This window comes from Glycine max, chromosome 14 (genome assembly GCF_000004515.6).
Source record: "Glycine max cultivar Williams 82 chromosome 14, Glycine_max_v4.0, whole genome shotgun sequence".
Lineage (NCBI taxonomy): Eukaryota > Viridiplantae > Streptophyta > Magnoliopsida > Fabales > Fabaceae > Glycine > Glycine max.
Window position 1 is genome coordinate 49,286,180 of NC_038250.2, and position 12,763 is coordinate 49,298,942.

At 31.3% G+C, this 12,763-nt stretch overlaps 1 protein-coding gene across 1 annotated transcript; it reads left to right on the plus strand.

The window, feature by feature from the left end:
* Nucleotides 1–4,262: 4,262 nt before the first annotated feature.
* LOC100781586 (thioredoxin domain-containing protein PLP3A) lies at nt 4,263–6,974 on the plus strand. The gene is made up of 9 exons (XM_003544985.5): nt 4,263–4,276; nt 4,458–4,552; nt 5,343–5,417; nt 5,529–5,576; nt 5,686–5,828; nt 5,942–6,014; nt 6,164–6,225; nt 6,485–6,582; nt 6,650–6,974. The coding sequence occupies exons 2-9, from the start codon at nt 4,469–4,471 to the stop codon at nt 6,760–6,762; spliced, it is 696 nt and encodes a 231-aa protein (XP_003545033.1). The 5' UTR covers nt 4,263–4,276; nt 4,458–4,468; the 3' UTR covers nt 6,763–6,974.
* Nucleotides 6,975–12,763: the final 5,789 nt, after the last annotated feature.

Consider the following 12,763-nt stretch of genomic DNA (forward strand, 5'->3'; position numbering starts at 1 on the left):
ATGACAAGTTGTGCAATTGAGTAACTTGTATAAATACATCCTTGTCCCATCTCCCATAATTAAAATAGAAAATAATTCAATCATATTATGTCACAAAAAATTAAGAAACGGTGCATGTGTGTACTCCATTATTGTTTTATTTTGACCGAGTGTTTTATTATATAATAATAGTAGGAAACCACGTGGTGCGCACGTGGCTGCCGACGTTTGTCTGCATTGATGGGGTAAGGTAATGTGCTATACTTGTCATCAATGTTCTCCAATTTAGCATTTTGAACTATGAACAAAGATTTAAATATTTTTATTCACCTTCAGTCTTATATCTTCTCTATATCTATACGTACCAAAAGCATTGATATTTAACCAAGAAATAGACTTAGGATCTATCATTACGTTAACTTTGAAGTGAATTGTATAACCATTAATCATTTAATCCGTTCAGGATGTCAGAATTAATAGCGATTAATGAGTTTAATTTTTACAAGGAAGGTGCTAGCTAATAAATGTGCCATTGTTAATGTCGTTGCTAGGTTTCTCAGCAATGAAACATCTCATCTTGCTTCACCATTTATGGTGAGATTAAGAAATTTCCATCAAATGGAAAGGAAGTTAGCTGCGAGATTGCATCCAAACGCTAGTTGTGACCTGTGAATGGGTGAATTTCTATTGGCTCATAACGTACGAGTATGTTTGGTTTCAAATTGAAACCAATTATAACACACACAAAAAATGTAAGAAAGTTAAAGTTATAAGGAGTTGTTTTGCTATTAATATGGAAAAAGCGAATTGATTTTCTTTAAATAATGATGATGAATTTAGGAACTTTGAATAATGAAGGTAATATGACATCTCTTACGAATAAGAAAAAAATGCATGATAAGAATCAACATGATGAGAAAAAAATTAAAGAAAACAAGGGTTAAATAACAACTCAATGTTACTACATAACATTGTAGAGGGTTCATCTCGGGCGTAATCCATATGGTAGAAAATTAGTATGAATTCGAAAATTAAGAAATAAATGCTTTAAAAATATAAGGTATACACATGAATTTATATTGTAATATATAATTATAAAGTATACAAATGAATTTCTATTTTTTAATTATTTAATATTTTTTCTTCTAAGAGCCCTTTAAAATACAGTATCTATTTTTTTAAATAAATAAAGACTTATATATAATTATAGGGTATATAAATGAATTTATATTATTTAGTATAAATTTTTACCTTCTAAAAGTCTTTTAAATAAGGTATATAATTTATTATATTTTTAGTACCAAAAAAAAATGTAACATGACCCCTTTATACTAACAACTTCGAATTTAAAGTAACATCCAGTGGTAGTGGTCCACTTCAAGCTCAAGTAGCCCAAAGGCCCAGAAGAGAAGACAACTTCAATCGGGCTTGTGGTTGACAAATAAAATATCTTGACCGTAGTTTTGACTTGTGAGGATGAAATGTCACCACACCCCGTTTGAGAAAAAAGATGTCAATTTCTGTTGTTAGTTTGGTCTTATATAGTACCACGAAAAAACACTGTGAAGTGTTTGTTTTCTTACTTCTTAATAGCTTTTGAATTATTTTTTCCCCATCATTAGTGTTTTTCACGAGAAAAAAAGAAGAAGAAAAGTTTCAAATATAGGTCCAATTTTATTTTACTTTTATCCTTCTCGTTTTTCTGTCCTTTCAAACATGAAAAATGTCTTTTGAAAAGTGTGTTCTTACTTCACTATTCTTTCTTTCAAGTTTCAACCAGAACATTGGAGTTTGGTGCCATGTATGGTTTGGCTTGCTTTCTTACAGATACATGTCATTAGTTAACATATATTAACTGGTTAGGTTGAGCATAGTACAACTTTTTGTCCAAAGCACCTCAACGTTAACTGTTTCCATCTATAGCGCGTATAGTATTAACTTGTTAGGTTGGTTTGCCTCCACGCTTGGAGGAACCATTTCAGCTCATGAGGACACTAGTTTTTCTGATTGGGTTGGCTGGTTGCTTGAGTATTGGGGATTTGGAGATGGTAGCGCATATATCTAAACTCCTTTGTGCCATTTGGAAAACTAGGAATCAAATGGTTTTTAATCACAAAAGAAACCCCATTTGTCTCACTTTGGACATGGTTGCTGCCTTGCACATTCAGAACCAACACAAAGTCCTGGATCAAACTGGCTCAGGGTTTCATAAAGGCCAACTTTGATGTGTGAATTGTGGAGAACAAAGGTACAGGTTTTGGGATTATTTTTGCTACCATGCTGGAGAAGTTTTGGCAGCATCTGCTATGATATTCATATTAATTGTTGAAGCCTTGGCCTTCAGGTGGGCTATAGAGCTGATTGTGTTGTTTTGCTTAGAAGCACATACATCCCCTTCTATTATATCCCATGTAAATAGGCAAGCCAACAGAGCTCCTCATAGATTGGTTAGATTTACTTTTTTGGTTCATGAGTCCCATTGGATTAAGGATACCCCTCCCCAATTAGTGGACATTGTTCTTCAAGACGTAATGCCTTAGGGCCTTTCTGCCTATGAAGCACGGACACTTCAGTCCCTTGTCGTGTCCGGTGTCTGACACGCGTCCGTGTCAGTGTCTGACATCGACACGACACCTGTACTACGTTCTATATTTTGGATATTACAGGTGTCCATGTATCCGTATCCGTGTCGGTGTTAGTGCTTCATAGCTTTCTGCTTCTTAATATACATATCATTATTAACTTGAGAAAAAAAGAAAAAGAAAAACATTTTCAATCAATTGTTTCCTCCTGAAAATGCTTTTGATTTTTTTATCAATAAGGAAAAATAAAAACAACAAGAAGATGATCCAATGGATGTAACTCTTGCTAACACACATTGAGTTTGTAGGAAAAAATCTAAATTCAATTCTCACAAAATACACTATTAGATAAGAATAAAAAATCTTAAATGTGATTAAGTTTGAAACCAAGTGATTACAATTGTTGTTAATAATAATAAAAAAAAAACCAACAAATTACAACCCCACAGTGGTGATACTAAGGTCTAAGAGCATCAGCCAACAACATGTAACTCAAATCAACAAGACAAGCTTCCCAAACTTTTAAACTAACTAGAAGAAGTCCTTAGCTAGCCAGTCCACACACATTGATTTCTTTCGTGGTATACATGCTGAAACTTCAATTGCCCCTGTCATTGTTAATATCCTCGAAACAGAAAGGTATATTTAACTAATTTATAACTCTAAACTCATGTGGTTGTATTGTATTTTTTTTAACCATACTCATGTTGTGAAGTTTTCCTAATTTTATCGATCGATAATTAATCTAAGTTAAGAAATCTCATTAAGTCTCTCTCCTTGGTGAGATCTCCTGTTATTTTTATAAGTTTTGATTTTTTGAGTCAATTATGATTATGAGACCGTATGAAATTTTATTAGACTTAAAATTCATCATTTTTATCTAAAAGTGTATTATATAAATACTGAATTCAAGTTCTCTTCAAGAAACTTATTATATTTTATGAACTGAGTTATATCCATTGAATAATTATAATATAATTAGTATAGTAAAAAACATTTATTTATAAAATTTTAAAATAAATATTTACCATATGTATTGCATAGACTAGAAATGCAATTAAGTACCCAATACTTAAATTCAAAAACTTTAATTAAGCTGATTAAAACAACTTATGTTAGCTTATCCATACGTTTGATGGTGCATATACGAAAATATATTAGTTAAAATTAAAAATAAATTAAATAAAGTAAAGGATAAGAGTATTCATCATTTGGATTAACTTGACCAACATGAAAATTCAACTCAAAAATTAAGAATCAATTTGTTTAAATTTATTTATTGAAATAGATACTTATTTTAATAAAATAATTTTTTTTATTTTTAATATATTTATCTAAATTATTTATACTTAAAAAAATTGGTTTAAAAATATTTTTTAAATTTAAACAAACTCATCTACATTAGTTGGTTCAAAATGTAATTGAGGATCCCCTTTTCGTTTTTAATCTTATTTTATTTTATTTTTTATCTTAACTCAAGTTATCACTAAACGACTAACGTGCCCTCTCTCACCTCCTGCACGTTCTCCCTCTTTTCTCTCACCATCAGAAAGCGCTTTTTTTTTTTTTTTTTCTTCTACCTCCGTTTCTCCGTCTCCACATTTCTCCTTCACGAACTCCCGATTTTTCTTCCTCTTCAATCTCGTCCCTCTCTGTCTCTCCATCCTTAAATATACACAACATCTTCTAAGGAGAAAGGGGTTCCGAAAGTTACGGTGTGTATTTACTTTGTTTATTATTGGGATTCTTATGGTTTTCAAATGGGATTCTTGGGCGAAATTCTTGTCTTGTCTGAAACTGGATTCTTGTAGCATCACTGTGATTTCGTTCCGTAACTGTATCGTTAGGTTCCATCAAGCACGCTGATTTTGTTTTTTTTTTCTTTCTTTTTTGCAGATAAAATAAAAATGGATCCAAACGCGGTGAAGTCCACTCTCTCCAATCTGGCGTTTGGAAACGTAATGGCGGCAGCTGCCCGTGATTATCAGAAGGTGATTTAACAATTCTTCACTTCAAAATGCAGTTATCTTCACGATTCGCAAAAAGGAAGACAAAACCCCCCACACTCATGCGTGTGTGAATTTGGAATAATTTAGTGCGTGTTTGGATGTGTGTTTGTAGAATTGATTTTGAACAAACGTGATTTTACAGAATTGATTTTAAGTAAAACGTGTCATGTTATGTTTAGGTCTTAATGCAATTCATTCTTGCTATTGCTGTTTTTCCCTTTCGATGCAGATTTTGACGATTTGATAGTCATTTGTTTACAAAGATGAATGAAACTAGTGTCCTACATTGCGTCGTAATTTATATATTTGGATGTTATATGAATATTGTAACGTCTTTTTACTACTTGAATAGTTGAATCTGGCTATGCATTTGCATGTGTTTTCATTTTGTGTGAATAAAATAGATCTAGTAGTGCTACTAGTGCCTGATTTGAAACTCTTCAACTTATAAGATTGCTCAAGTTTTTTCTATGAACTCCTTCCTTTAATTATCCTTTTCTTGTTTTCTTATCAAATGTTCAGAATATAGCGCTATGTTTAAGAGCTTACCATAAATGGTGAATAGTTGAATACTGTATGTTTTGGGTGATAGTTTATGAAGTACTACTTTCTCAAAAGTCTTATGTGGTTTGTTTTTAAACTAATTTACTGTTTACTCAAATGCTAACATTATGCTATAATTTTCTCTAAAGAGTGATGTTAATGTAATGCATAATTCTTCTGCCAGCAGCAACATATTCGTGTAATCTAACATGTGCTATGATACCTGCAGGAATTGCATGCTCAAGAGAAGACACATGCATCAAGTTCAGTACATCAGGAGGTTGACCTTGACGAGTTAATGGATGTATGCTTTGCAAACTTTTCAACCTCATCTTATGTGTGTGTGTGTGTGTGTGTGTGTGTGTGTGTTTATCCCCTCATTCTTTATAACTGGTCTACACAATGTTGATGTCAGGATCCTGAGTTGGAAAAATTGCATGCAGATAGGATTGCAGCTCTTAAGGTGGCAATCTACATATGTACTGAGATACAGATGATATTCAAATTTTTTGTTTTTACTTCTGTTATTTATAAATTTCCTTGCTATTCACAACTGGATTTGTCTTTATTAGAAAGAAGCAGAGAAACGGGAGGAATGGAAGAAGAAAGGTCATGGAGAATTTAGGGAAGTAACCGAGGGTGATTTCTTAGGCGAAGTCACAGGAAGTGAAAAAGTGATTTGTCACTTCTACCATAAGGAGTTCTATAGATGCAAGTATGTTAATTGACTTAAATATTATTCCTTGTGACTCATTATCTTTCTATGTCTCTTAATTTCTGACATGCATGGTTACATGTGCCTGTTGTTGTATCAATAAATGTTTCCAGGATAATGGATAAGCATTTAAAGTCTCTTGCACCAAAGCATATCGATACAAAGTTCATCAAGCTTGATGCAGAGGTCAGCATAAACCATTCTATAGAGATGATTTTGGAGTTTTCTTAGGGATTGAGTCAATGCAACTGTTGTAACATTGGAGAGATTATCTTAATGCAACTGTTTATCTTGGTAAAGATATTGAATGAAGTTCACTATTGATAATAATGCAGAATGCACCATTCTTTGTTACAAAACTGGCTATCAAGACTTTACCCTGCGTCATACTGTTCAGGTGAGGCCTAAATCTGTACTTGATCAATTGAGTGTATTAATGTTTCTGTTAGGTCTCAAAAATTATGTGAATGTAATAACTGCCCCCCATCTAGAAAAGTGGATATAGGAGCTAACAGATGCTTGGTGGCAGATGTTATCCTGGATGAAATAAAATTCTGTTGTTACTGAACTAAACTGACAGTATATAAAATAAATGTGAATAAAATTTATTTGTTATATCAGTATATTGGCTAAGGACAAGGTGTTTCTTTCTTCAGACAAGGAGTAGCAGTAGATAGATTGGTAGGATTTCAAGATGTGGGAGGTAAAGATGATTTTACCACAAGAACGCTGGAGGCTCTGCTGATAAAGAAAGGTAATGCTTCTATTTGTCCTTTTCATTTCTTAGCGACTGGAAAGGATTCTTAACTGCCATTTGACAGGTATAATTGAGGTGAAGAAAGCTGAGGATGATGAAGATGATGAATATCAAGACAGTACACGTAGAGTTGTAAGATCCTCCATGATTGCTGGTTCTGATTCTGATTCTGATTAAAATTAATCAGCTGGTGGCATTAAAAGAAGAATCCTCTGTTTATCTTCTTCATATCCTTTTGGATTTCGGGCTTGTATAATCTTTGCTGCACTTGTGGTTTGTTTGCTTTTGGGAAGTGGTTTGATGAATCCATAGCAATCATACAGAAGCTATACTGCGCTACAACTGTTGTATGAACCTGTCCCTGTAGGAAATTGCTAACGTTTCTCGCATCCGAGGGGTATCAAAAGTTAGAACTTCATTTGTAACAGTAGAAATTGATATAGGTTTTCTAAAATGGATTTAATTATTGTTCATCGTGAGTGCATTAGAAGCCACTAAAATTGGGCCAGGACTTGAATGGTACTAAACTGTGAGTGCATTAGAGAAAGGGAGTATGCATGAAATCGTAGTAGCATACCAAACTTCATTATCATATTTTTTCATTGTTACATCAAAATATATGATTATACAATTTTAAATGAAGTGTCGATTTAAAAGATGATGTCAAGGTAAATTTTCACATGATCTTGTTATGTGAAAATGTGTATATTGATCTTTTAAGTGAGAAATATACACAATTTTCACATAATAAGATATTTAAAGGCAGATATCCTATTAAAATAAATTTAGTGTAATAATCGAAATAATGTAATATTAAAGGAAACAATAAATGAGAAATGCAGCTAATGATAAAAATGCCTATTTAGGCAGCATTTGAAAAAAAATAATGTTTTAAGGTAGGAAGTTAAAGGCCTAAATATCTCTATTTCAATGAAAACTTATAGACTAATAGCTAAAATCACCTCCAAATATATTTATTACACAAAATTTGTGCCTATCTCATCAAAAGTATTATATAAGACTTTTTAAAAATTTGTGAATATCAATCAATATACATATACTATTAGAAAAGTAATCTCTTAAAGGGAACACTTGTCAATTTTGAGAAAGTTCTCTCTCTTTATTTTTCTCTTTCTTTAATTCTATCTTTTACATTTATTTTTTATCTTCACGTTTTACTTCTTTTTTTATTTTTATGTTTCTTTCTCTTTTATTTATTTTATTTTTTTTTGTACATTTTTGTTCTTTTATATTTTTGAACCCGTTCAAACCCACCGATCTGTACGAAATTGCCTAGAATGCTCATTTTTTTTTCTCAGTTTTCACGGTTAGGATCGAGTCGATCATCATGCACAACCCTAAAGATCTTCCTCGCACCCAAAACCGAAGTTTGAGGGGGAAGAACAGATGGTCTCTACTCATTGAGGAGAAAGCGTTTAAAGAGCAAGCACGAGATCAAGGGAGATGAAGGATACCCACTGATTTTGGATGTGTTCTTTTTTGCAGTTTATTTATTTCGTTTGTTCTTAGGGATTTTGAGGGTAAGTTGGTGTACTTTCATAAGCGTAAGTTCACTTACATGTGTTTCTTGCTCTTTCAAACTGAAGTTGGCTGGGGTTGGTACTAAAAAAGCACATTCTTCCAATGTTTTACTTTTCTGTTACAAAAAAAATAAATTGGTTTACGTTTATTTGTGATTTAAGGAATTTGATGTGTTAATTCATTATTGCCCTATAACAAATCGTGGAAAATAGACTTAGGTGGTTTGGGCATGTAGAGAGAAGACCGGTAGACTCTGTAGTGAGGAGAGTAGACCAGATGGAGAGAAGGCAAACAATTTGAGGCAGAGGAAGACCCAAAAAGACTATAAGAGAGGTTATCAAAAATGATCTCGAACTTAATGATTTGGATAGAAGTATGGTACTTGATAGAACATTATGGCGGAAGTTGATCCATGTAGTCGACCCCACCTAGTGGGATAAGGCGTTGTTGTTGTTGTAACAAACCACAGCTACCAGGGACTTGATCCTTATTTTATTTGTGCTTGAGTTTATCATTCTTTTGCCACGTACATGATTCTGTTTTTGTCATATGTGCTTTTTAAATCTTTTATTTGTGTTTGAAATGATTCAATTAAGTGTTGATGCTAAGATAATCTGCAATAGTGGAAACCATTATTGCTAAAAGAGAGAATTATGTTCTGTGCTATGAGTGTTTGTTAGAAATTACTTAGGTTGTGTATTGATATAAGGACAGAAAAAGTGCGTGTTGGGATTTTCTTATTGCTAACTATCAAAATAAGTGCATACATTTGTTACTTATTTCATATTGCTGAAGAGTTGTTTTGATTGAACATTATTTAGCAATAGTAACAAGGTATTTATCATCATATTTGTTTATTGATATTCCGAAGCTGGTACTAATGTTTTTCAAAAAAGTTTTCTCTTAATATTATATTTTATTCTGTGTTAAGCAAGTTTTGGATAAAAGTAAATGAGCTATCTTTTCCTTCTCCCATATACCTCACTCCTTTCAAATTTCAATGTCATTTTATTTATTTATTTATAATTATGGAAAAGTCATTAATATTGTTGTTAAGCTATTCGTGTCGGATCTGACTTCTCTGTTGTTCCTCCTTGTACTGTCCCTTTAAAACTATACAGTTTTAATTATTTTTAAAGTTAAATATTATTATTAAATATTAATATAACAGTGTTATTTTCATGGAACAACACAAAAACAACATAAAAAAGGATAACAAAGAAGTCAAATTGAATCGCATTAGTGATATACACATCTTATTTGATGTTGATGCACTGTCAAGGACGCCCGTGGTGATGCCACATGTTAGAAGTAAATATAATTGAGCTACTTGGACTAAGACCCATAACTGAGATAAGACACTTATCTACTAGATCTTGAACTTATGTTCTTGTTTCACTATCCGCAGGGTCATTGGCCATTACCAAGGGACCATGTTATGGAGGTACTTCTTTTTTTGGGCATTAGTGATTATTTAAAATATGGTACCATGAATGTTTTTGGTTGCTTAAGGAACATACTTTTATATTATAAACCTTGCCATCCTATGTGTAATTTATCCATTATTTGTCATCCTATGCTGCCCTAGACATACATGAATCTGGGCAGTGTATCTTGGTGCCCAGATGGAAGTGGATGGGATCCTAGCCACCAGTGGTCACAACTATGCGGCGTGGTACAAGTAGATGGTGGCTTTTCTTTTTAAGACTGATTACCTAATCTGTTATATCTTCTTATATTACTCTGACATTTGATCCGAGTTACTCCAAGTAAAAACTTTATTTTGAGAAGTTTTATATCTATTGTTACATCTATTAATAGTATTTTTATGGGTTAATTAAGTTTTTAGTTTGTTAACTTTTTCATATTATAATTTTTTATTCTTCAAAATATTTTTATCAACTTTTAGTTTTACTTTTAGTCTCTTATTTTTTTTATTCAAAAGTAGTTCCAAATATAAAATAAATAAGGGATTAAAATTTGACAAATTAAGGATTAATTTTGAGTAATAAAAATTAGAATTTAAAAATTTTTAAGGAACTAAAAATTAGAATTTAAAAAAGTTGAGGAAATAAAAACTTAATTAACCCTATTTTTATTTTAAATTTCTCATTTTGTCAAGTGAGAGCTACATTTCGTGGTTCTAAGAGCACCATCTTTGATCATGTGACCTGTCACTCAACGAACCCATCCTTCCTACACTGCACAATGAAGTTAATAATTCACTTGATCTATTTATTGCTTAGGTGAGGTCAGTGTGTAATTTGAGTGAGACAAACGATTGCATGTTTTTTAATCTAAAGTAGTAGGTATAACCCTTTTACAAATAAGACTAATGATGAGATTGAGATTGAGATGTTTTTTTTTTTTATTTGACAGTAATAGAATTACCTCATATCATTAATAATAAAGGATTCAATACAACTTGGTGCAATATGATGTATTATTGGACTAGCATAACTAGTGGCTGCCCTGGCAAGAGCGTGAGTCACCATATTTGCTTGTTGCCTAGCAAACTTTACGTACATGAGACTTATCCAAAGATATAGGCCATTGATACCATAACCAAAACAGCAACACAAGGACTAGAGCAACCTGTTTGCGCCAAAACAAAATCCCCTTGATGATCTCAAACACAAATGCCCCAACTAGTTAAATTTTGATCCATATGGAATATCTGATGATGCAAGTGACTATATGAGGACAATTCTTTGGCTTTCCTCCAATCTGAAATGAACTGGACAACAAGGTTAACCATTTGATGAGGCTGGGTGCTTTTGTTTTCCCATAACAAAGAATTACGATCTTTCCAAATGCTCCACATGATAGTGCCAAATTTGGCACGAGCAGTGCAATCAAAAGAATGAAGGATTTGGAAGAGAGCTTCCTTCCAGACCTGGATGCTTTTGGGGCATGTTAGGAAAACATGTCAAGTATTCTCCAATCCACCATTACAGTTAAGACAATTACATGGAAATTCAATTCCTCTTTCTCTAAAAATGAATAATCTCTGTGGCAGCTAGGGCATTATCAATAATTGATCTCCCTTCAATGAATGCAGATTGTTCCTCCCATTGGTGACGTGTGTACCAAAACGATGGTGCCAAGTTCGATGCTTAAAGACTCATCCACACATCCATAGCAAAACGTGGAGGAGACTAGTCTCCTGTGCATGATGCCATGGCAGTTTGGATTGGAAGCTATCTATGTTTCTGGACCATCTAGCTTTATTCGTTAACTATATTTTCCCATTATAGTTGATACTCTTTAATATAAACTTAGGTTGTAATTAGAAAATAAAATGAATTAATAAGTTTAAATTAATGAAACTTATTTTATAATTAAAAATCAACTTATAACTTTTTTAAAAGTTCTTTAGTCTAACTTATATTTAAAATATAAGCATTTTGTACATTTTACAATTGAAAATTTAAAATAAATTAGAAGTTAATCCAAATGGACATGGGTTTGTCAAATTGATCTAAGGTTTAAAAAAAGGGTAAATAACCTCATTTGTAATGATCAATGCAATTTAAACATTTGTCTTATTATTAATTCTATCATTAATTAATGTGATTATTATTATTATATAAGTTAATTGATATCATTTATTAATCTTAAGTAAGTAATATTCATTAGAATTTGATATCATAAATAAAAAAATCATTAAAAATAAAATTAAAATTATATAAAAGATATTTTTAAAATAATAACATTAAATAGGATAAAATTAGTTAAATTTATTTATATTAAAATCTAACATACAAGACTAATTTTTTTATTTATATGAGTTTAGAGAGTATATTCTTATTAAATATTTATTACTAGGAGTTTAAATATCAAAGAAAAAGATATTAAATAAGAACATTTTAATCTAAATATAATAATTTTTAGTTTCATTAAATATTTTTTAATTCATATACAATAATCTTAAATCTCAAAAGACATGAGATGAAGATAGTATTAATTTAGTATAGGATTTTATACGTATTTTAATTAATTATTTATATATAAAATTAAACTCATCCAGCATATATTTTCGTATTTCCCCCGCTCGTCGTGGTAAAACACACCTTTTATGGAAAGACAAAGGAAATAGTTATTAGAAGGTGATCAATGTGCTAAATTCAATGATTGTGACGTTGTCGTTGTGTATCGGTTGACCAAGTGCTTGTTTAGTTCTAAAATAAACTCCTCGATATTAATTTTAAACTAATTCCCATAACAATTATAATTAATAAAGCAAATGATGAGGAGGATTATTAGGATATTGATTAACAAATTAAAAAAGAATTTTTTTATTAAAATATATAAAATTGTGTTATTCACGATTTTTTTATATTCTTTTATAGTATTTATAATAAATATTTTTTTTAATTTATTAATCAATATACTAAGGATACTTATCAGTAGCACCCTAATAATAATCCACTTAAACCTTTTGTGTTAATAATCAATGATAAACAAAAATGAAAACCACAAATTCATAAATTTATGTATCATATAGTTACTACGACTTCGAAGTTAATCAGAAAAAAATAAAAAATAAAAAAACCATTGCCTAAAACAAAACAAAACAAAACTGAACAAGATAGGCACTGTACAATACGGATATCTTTGGTTTGCAATTGAAATT

What these genes read in the sequence shown, in the direction of transcription:
- LOC100781586 (XM_003544985.5), top strand. Translation starts at nt 4,469, where the DNA reads ATGGATCCAAACGCGGTGAAGTCCACTCTCTCCAATCTGGCGTTTGGA. An exon ending in CTGCCCGTGATTATCAGAAG is followed by an intron (nt 4,553 to 5,342) that starts GTGATTTAACAA and finishes TGATACCTGCAG; the next exon opens with GAATTGCATGCTCAAGAGAA. An exon ending in CCCTGCGTCATACTGTTCAG is followed by an intron (nt 6,226 to 6,484) that starts GTGAGGCCTAAA and finishes TTCTTTCTTCAG; the next exon opens with ACAAGGAGTAGCAGTAGATA.